Genomic DNA, 8,628 nt, shown 5'->3' on the forward strand with positions numbered 1-8,628 from the left:
CTTAGAAATCGTTACAACTTATAGGTTAGTTGACGATAGAGGTTAGGTGGTATATCAAACGTTGATGTAAACAGATCACCGAATTTGCAACATAATCGTATAGTTTCAAGATCACGTTTTGTCTCGTGATTTTTGACGTACTTAATTATATATCCCAATGACAGCTTTACATCGTGCGTTATATACATGGTTTAATCTTTTGATTTTTCTGATTCTGCTTGTCTTGAGGCTCGATCAGAGGACACAATGGAATTGGTTTATTGTTTTTATTCCACTGTGGTTGTTTGATCTCATAGTTTCAGTTAATATTATTATTAATATCATCACCCTTTTTAAAAATGGACGTATTGATCATTTACCTCGGGAAGTAAGTTTTTTTCATCAAAGAGTATTACTTGCATATAAATTGTAAATATTACTAATTAATTTGTTAATAAGAAGATTGCAAAAATTTTCACTTTAATTTATAGTATATTTCCTTAATTATATGAATAAATAAAAAATGTATTGTCCATTCTACTGTTAATAAGAATTTCGTTAAAAAGGAAACTTAATTTATTATATATTGAGTGACAAATTATTTGTAACATTCATCATATTGAAATTCTTGAAAATATAATATTTCATACAAGAAAGCTAAGCTTATGAATTTGATATAAACATGTACTGTGATGAAACTGGGTACTTATTATATTTTATGAATACTGAAAATATCTTTTTTTCAGATGTGGTATACATCAGTTATGCTCATGAAAATAAGTGCCCAAATTTTAATATGTTTGAAATTAGAAGCACCACATTGGTTTTTACCAGCAAAACTTGTTTTGGGACCATTTTGGATTCTTCTTCCAGCATTGGCAGTTGATGTCTTTATAAATTTGATGCATCATTATCGATATTAACAATGAACAAATCACAGCCAATTCAGAAATATTATAATAAATGTATGTAATATCTACAATGTTTTATATGAATACATTTCGTATAAATTAACTTTAATTATTATTAATATAATTATTATCAATGCCATCAAAATTATGTTGATTTCAATTATAAACAATGGCTATATTTTTTGTATATTTGAGGATCATTTTTTTAACTTAAAAACATTTTGTAAAAAAGTAGTAATTTATTATTTATTTGCATCTCATATGTATATGTTATATAATGATTAATTAATAGGTACAACGTGTGTAAATACTTTCCTGATATTAGATTTTATTTTACATACCAGTCTCTTTTGAATAGTAAAAGTGAGAAAGTATATAGTGCATGTTTAGATAGTATGGTAGTCACAAGATGCCACTCTAGTTTACTATAAATACTCTATTGCACAAGGATGAATAGGACAGAGATATAAATAAGTAACTCTACCTCAGATCCATTATTGAAGCTTTTCTCATTAGTTCATAAGACTGTCATCTCTTACAAACAATAAAGTGACTGTAATATTTTTTAGCATATTTATTAATATATAAAATAAATAACAGTGAAACATTAGAAAGAATTTATGTACTTACCTTTATTGTTATGCAACATGGTTCATTGACAAATGTCTTTTGCTTGCATTGTGCATATGATAATTATTCCAGCAACCATCTGTTACATTTAAAGTCCTACACCATTGAAATTCTTTCAATGGAAATGATCAGTGGAATTGGAATGTAATTGTTAGTAGAACACAGTACGAATGATACAAAACATTTTGCTAGCTTAGTTGATAGTAGAACAAGTTCTGTAACAGTGTTTGTACATTTTTACTATGAATTTTTTAATCTAAGTATTCCTTTTGTGTGAATAGAACTTATGAGTTCATAAAGTGGATAAATCAACAATTTTATAGTGATCTACTGAGCTGGATATAAGTAACATGAAGCAGGTAGAATGACCAGATATGTTTTTACTATGTTACATTAAATATCTATATAGTTTACAATAATTAAAAAATTAACAATAAATTTTGCAAAAACTAAGATTAATATTATAAATTAAGCTATCTAAATATTAAATATAAATACATTAAATATTACAAGTTATCATATATTCAAGTTTATAATTTGAACTCATTATTTATTAATATTAAAATAAATAAATATATACTCTATCCAATCCTATTTATTATTTTTATTGCAATTCTATTTTACAGATGAATGTGATTTATTTTATATTTCTATGTTTATTATTATCACTAACGAAAAGTGGAGCTAATGAAGATCAAGTTACAGTGACAAAAGTTCCAGCAGGTCATATAGCTGAACTTCCATGTTTGAGCAGTGATGATCATCATCGTTTTATGTTTTGGCACCTTACTGGCAATAACCGCATTATTGGGCCTGGAAATTTAATGGATGAAAACAAATATAATTATGAAGTGTTAACAGGAAAGCTTTTCATAAGGGTAAGTAATTATTGTAAATATTCCTCTTACAACTTTTAGGTATTTTATCTTAAGAAATTATATCTTTTATTAGGGTGTATCAACAGCTGAGTCTGGTTTCTATAAGTGTTTTTCCAAAGGTATATCAGATCGTTCTAATATCACTAGTAATACTATTGAATTAATAGTTAAGAAAGATTGGGAAGATCTTTGGGAAAACGATTTTGAGGTATGTTAAGATACGTTATATCTTCAATAAATATATTTTTCCTATTTGTTTTCAATAGTCTCTTTCTTATAGACAAATTTATTACGGGGTATGGCTGCTGTTATGGTAATAGTTGTTGCTATAGCTATTGTTCTTTTCATTGTCACAACAAAAAGGAAACACAATCGCAATTTTTTTGGTAAATATTATAAATTGATATGTAAAACAAAATATCATATTTTTATGTTTAATTAATATGAATTATTTCAGATTTGGAAGAATCAAGAGAAAATTCTCCCGCAAAATATACGCCAAATATCTATACTGTTCCTCCACCATCTATGTCTATACCAACAATTGATGAAGGTGGTATTGATAATGAAGCTCTTGATATTGATTTCCCAAGAGTATTTAATCAAATGCAAAAATAATGAATAATTTTGTAATATATTCAAAGAAATTTTGTTTCATGGTGAATGCAACATAAAGACATACACACATACATACATACATAGCCATATTTAAATTTATATACATATACATTGATTTAGGAATTGTGCCATGAAGACATAAAATACATAATCATTTCATAAGTAAAAAAATAGTTTTAATAAATGTTTTGTAGATGAAAATTCTCTTGTAACATATTGTATATATATTTATGTATATAAATAATGATTAAATAGTTTAATTATATGTTTGAGAATTTGCAGCTGTTCCATGAGTAGTGTTCAACATACTATCATTCATTACATCTTCTTCATCTTCTTCTTCTTCCTCTTCTTCAGGTTCCACTTCAGTTTCTAATAATCTTATTTTCCTATTGTTTTCACTTAAAACAGCGGCCACTTTTCGCGCACCACTGACTGCTATTTTTTTAGCAGTTATACCTTGAAAAGGTCGTGGCCAACTGTTACCTAAAAGATCTACTAAACTAATTGCATTCTTATCTTGATTTTCAAAAATTCGGACGTTATTCAATGGCAATTGTACAAGATACGATGCATGTGTATGTTTGTTAAGTAGCAGTAAACTGAGATGTTCGTTAGAGTAAAATTGTAGATCAACTACAGTACAGTCTATGTACGTTTTGGAATGAGATTCTGTAAAAAACAAACGTTATGTTACTTTAAAGAATTAAATTATTGCATATATTTATAGTAAAACAGCAAACCTGATTTATAATCTGTATCTATCGTACTTAATTTAAACCTAAGAGAAATGGGTTCTATGCATGAACACTCGACTTTAAACAGTCGTAATATTTGATGGTCAGCATCACATGTAGCTACTAGCAAACTATCATTGTTTGTTGCAACTTGCGATGATGTAAATCCTATAGACGGCGACAAAGCAATATTTGATATGGTAAAATGTTCAACTAATCCTTGGTAAGACTCACGAAAAACATTATGTATAGCAGTAATTAATTTCGCATGAGACTGCAATAAGGAATAATTAAGGTCTTGTTTCACAATAAGAGGATGATCACGAAGACAATGATTTTCATCGAGCATAGTAGCCCATTCGCTTCCTTCAGGAGTTAGACAAGTTTGTAAATTTTCCCGTCGCAAGTATTGACCTAACTTCTCTAAATTCACTCCTTTTCTTCCTCCAACACCAGGTTCAGTCTTATCAAAACCGCGCAGAAATTCGGCGATAAATGTTAACTCTTGTTGACTGACACGACTTACTTCAGATGGTATTCTTTCATCTGACAGCCTTAAAATTGCAACGTATAACCACCTTAAAATAAAAATATAAAATAGGAGAAATAGAAATAGAAATAGTAGAAATATTGGATAATAATTTTAATTTTTAAACGTACCGGAAAAACGCTTTATAGTCACGCATGCTATGATCTATCACTTGCTGAATTTCAGAAGATTTTGCTAAAAAAGCTTCTGATGCATGAAGAGCATTAGTTATAATAGTCTCATCAGTAAGTCCTAGTAATTCATACGAGCCACCTAATCTGACCATTCCTCTCATTTCAGCTAATTGGTATACGAGGGCCATCCCAACGCTAGTTAAATTTTTTAAGACTAATTTCTACAAAATAGGGATGGATTATTGTGATGTAGATAAATTAAAGAAATTATCACCAAATATTACCATCATACCTGTATATTACTATAACACATTTCAATGCTATGTCCTAATTTTTTTAAACCCTTTTCAGTCAAATCACGTAGCAAGAAATTCTCTAAGTTTTGGGTAGGTATACCAATCATTAACAGTTCTAAAAAGTCTGCAGCAACTCCACCAGGTGGATTTGTTTCTGCATATCGTGCAAGTTTTTCATCCATTTCCAAAAGAATTGTCTCCCATGCTTCAGATATTGCCATTAACGTACGTGAAAGATAATCCATCAGGTATTCGATATTAGCTTGAGCTTGTGCTACCTCAAATTTAGATAAAAAATTTATAGAAATTTAGTATTATTTTGAAATAAACTTTTAAAATATATTAAGCAAAGAACCTTTAAAAAAGCTGTGCTTTGTTCCAACAGTGGACACCATAATCTACTTGCTTTGATGCCAATATTATCCTTCCATGTAATCCACATTGATTTGCCAAATCCACCACTAATTTCTAATATTTGACCATGACCAACAGAAATTGTACCGCAATAGAACATTCCAAATACATACATTGCAACATTTCCATCATCTAAGCCAAGCTATAGCATATACAATTATCTATAGATGATCACAATGTTAATATTCCAAAACATCTATGATATTTAAACTTACAAAAAGTATATCTAAAGTTTGAGATAAAACTTCCTTGCGTTCTGATTCTTGACCAAAACTTCTATTTAAACTAGGTAAAGGTGGGAGATATTCTCCAGTCGGTAGCATATTCGCTTTGCTACCATTTAACAAAGTATCACTTTCTAAATTTGCTAATGGTAACCATGTCATACATGTAATTGCATTGTGCAACATTAACTTTGTTCTATGTATAATATTTTTATTCTCAATATCTACAAGACACACTAATTTAGAGACTTCATAACAAATCGCTAGAAGTTTTCCATCTGGTCTCCATGCTAAATTCACTATAGTATCGGATTCCTCTTGAGGACTCAATAACCATACTCTTTGCCATGTTAATCTATGTAACGTAACTTCTCCTATAAAAATCATTTTAATAAAGATAACATTATTTATTACATTTATGATATTCAAGAATTCCTACTATTATAAATAAAACTAATATTACAATGAATCAAACTCTGATAATATTTACTAAAAAATTAATAATATGTTTTTATTAACTTCTGTATAAATAATTAATATCAACTATAAAGTGTTATAGAAATTTAAACAACTGAAAAACTTCAACTTTTTATTTACTAAATGAAAAATCTAACCTTTCACATTTGCGATTGCTAAGAGATCCATTTTTGGAGACCATTGCATCCGTGTTACTTCAACTAGAAGTTGTCTTTCTTCTAATTGTCTCATACTACCTGCCATTTTTGTAATATTGATCAGAATTTAACTTGCAACAACATTCTGTCGAACTATTGGAAACCGCAACTTTGAGGTTATGTTTGCCATCGGTATATTTTGTTTATAAATAACACAACATTGCATACATATACATATAAGTACTAAAACCAATTTTTCTACATACATCTAGAATCTAAAGCCAAGACAAAGTGTTTAAACCAATCGCATACAGTACATGCATATATTTATTAACATTTATTGAAAGACAAACTTTTATATACAGTTTCAAAATTTTTGCGTTTGTCATATTTCAGCAAAATGTAATTATGAATGAAGTATAAACTGCTCTTTTAATGTAATACTAGATACTATCAGATAATACATACATATAATCTGATACAATTAAGATAAAATGCTATTATGCTATACATATCGCAGTGTTATGAGTCACGAGTCAGGTAGCTTCTTAATATCATATTTTGCTTGAAAATGTTACAATCGGGATGTATTAATTTCATGTAGGTTCGTGTATGAAAAATTTCTGAATGAGCGTAACAGAAATGCGACAGTTAAACAAATTGTCTAAATGCTGCCAAAAGCAATTCAGCGAATGTCAAAGGTGGAGAACTAAAATTAAAAATAAACACCATTACTGACTTTTTAGCATGCGCACGAGCTGCCGGACATTACAGACAAATATTTCGCGCCTAAACAAATTTCCGATAGAAATATCATTTCGAGTTTCATGCGCTAACAATAAATTGTTATGATACGTACGGCCGTACTAAGTCTAACCGAAATGGGATACGTGAATTGCGCGATGCGTCTTCTCTTTAGGAATGAGGTCATTGAAGTTCGGCACAAAATTGGAGTAAACCAGATTTTCACACTATCGCATTTTCAGACAGCTCTGAATTTTGAAATCTAGATGATAATGAATATTATAAAAAAACATTTTGCATTAGAAATTTTTTTAATATTTTTATTTATTTCTTTAAATATTGGCTTTTACAATAGCATTTGTTTTATGTTAAGAACTTTTTAGTAAGTCTGAAAAAACGAGGATCCTCTTGAGCGTAGAGGAAATAAAAACTTTCGGTTTTGGATATTTCAAGAATATTTGTCTGCGTTTACGCGTAAAAAATTGGTGATCTGCAATACTGAGGCCAGCTTAAAGCCAAGATATTTATGTGAAAGTGAATGAAATTAATATTCAAGGGAAAATAAGGAAAATAGTGAAAATTCCGAAGCTTATTAAAAATTTCTGATTCTGTGTAAAAAGTAATTATATTAAAGCCAAGAATTTTATTTCTCATAAAAAGGCAAGAAAGTGTAATTTACAGACAAAGAATAGAAACAGACGCAGCTTAACTTTCTGTTTATTAAACAACCTATCACGTTCGTAATATACGTTTAATAAATACGAATTCACCATGTTCACAATATTTAACAAAACCTTATATCTTTAATAATAAACGTTCAACGTTCAAGCAGAGAAAAAATAATAAAGAAACAAAATACTATTCACAGACGAATAAATCAAACAGCTTGTACAAAGACTCGTTCAGTAAACTCCCACACCTCATCCAGAAGTATTATCAAAATAAATAAAATTTCAACGAAAGCCACGAATCCTGTTATCCTTTTAATCGTCTTCTTCAAAAGAAATTCATTTTTGGAAAGCTAATTTCCACTACTTCCAATTAATTGTAAAACCAGTCATAAATCGACTTCGGAGGTTTGATCGCGAATTAATCATATTATTATATGATCCAATATATTAAATGGATCATTTTTTAAGATTTCTAGTCATTTCTTAAAACTTTATATATATACGCAGGTAATTTATTTTTACCAAAAATGAGAAACGACCCCTTAACGAAATAGGGAATTTCTAAATGAAGAAACGAAGAAATCGATTAGTTCTTTAGTATTAGATACGTTTGAATTTATAAATAAAATTACAATGTTTTCCGTTCTTTTCATATTGACGAAGTAAATCAAAATTCTTTATAATAATTCCACTGTTCCACTAAAAGTACTATAGACTTGTAGGCTTCTTTTTGGATAGCTTACATCCTAGAGATTGGTAATTCAATCGACGAGTTTATTCGTCTAGTTAACAGGTTAATTAAAATCGGTTCACCCTAAAAACCTCAATAGTCGCGACACCTGCGTCTACGTGGTTCTCAACCAGCACGGCGCTACGGATCCATCCTACCGATCAATCCCGTGAAACTTGGGGAAAGATCCTCCTAACCCGTATCGACTCATTTTTAAATTCATCTTTCACTGGGGAAAATCTAGTCGTCGATCTATTTGTATATTCAGATCGAAGAGAAAAATAAATCGTGGCGCGTAAGAATTCGCTGCAACTCGTCCATTCATCGATCTATTCATCGATACCAAAATCTGTTCGTTGATATCGCGCGGCCAGAACGAAGAGAAAAAACGACTCCGCGGCAGTTCCATAAAAACGTATTCGTAAATCTACTCGTCGATTTAAAAATCTATTTTTCGATATCGAAACCTATCCTATCGCTAACGTGCACGCAGAATGAGCGAAACAAGTCAAACAAGAA

General features: G+C 29.6%; 3 protein-coding genes across 3 annotated transcripts; 2 read left to right on the plus strand and 1 right to left on the minus strand.

The window, feature by feature from the left end:
• Positions 1-23: 23 nt before the first annotated feature.
• Positions 24-1,114, plus strand: LOC117233097 (transmembrane protein 60). The gene is made up of 3 exons (XM_033493033.1): positions 24-367; positions 726-944; positions 1,086-1,114. Exons 1-2 carry the CDS (start codon positions 158-160, stop codon positions 900-902), a joined length of 387 nt encoding a protein of 128 aa, XP_033348924.1. The 5' UTR covers positions 24-157; the 3' UTR covers positions 903-944; positions 1,086-1,114.
• Positions 1,115-1,235: 121 nt separating this feature from the next.
• Positions 1,236-3,304, plus strand: LOC117233096. The gene is made up of 6 exons (XM_033493032.1): positions 1,236-1,670; positions 1,802-1,879; positions 2,147-2,398; positions 2,472-2,606; positions 2,679-2,784; positions 2,856-3,304. The coding sequence occupies exons 2-6, from the start codon at positions 1,871-1,873 to the stop codon at positions 3,014-3,016; spliced, it is 663 nt and encodes a 220-aa protein (XP_033348923.1). The 5' UTR covers positions 1,236-1,670; positions 1,802-1,870; the 3' UTR covers positions 3,017-3,304.
• LOC117233092 (anaphase-promoting complex subunit 4) lies at positions 3,094-6,703 on the minus strand. Its single transcript, XM_033493027.1, has 7 exons — positions 5,965-6,703; positions 5,342-5,724; positions 5,068-5,268; positions 4,709-4,990; positions 4,414-4,637; positions 3,760-4,331; positions 3,094-3,688 (listed from the first exon to the last, which is right to left on the minus strand). Exons 1-7 carry the CDS (start codon positions 6,068-6,070, stop codon positions 3,273-3,275), a joined length of 2,184 nt encoding a protein of 727 aa, XP_033348918.1. The 5' UTR covers positions 6,071-6,703; the 3' UTR covers positions 3,094-3,272.
• Positions 6,704-8,628: the final 1,925 nt, after the last annotated feature.

Source organism: Bombus vosnesenskii, unplaced genomic scaffold (genome assembly GCF_011952255.1).
Source record: "Bombus vosnesenskii isolate JDL3184/JDL3185 unplaced genomic scaffold, Bvos_JDL3184-5_v1.1 scf7180000013295, whole genome shotgun sequence".
Taxonomy (NCBI): Eukaryota; Metazoa; Arthropoda; class Insecta; order Hymenoptera; family Apidae; genus Bombus; species Bombus vosnesenskii.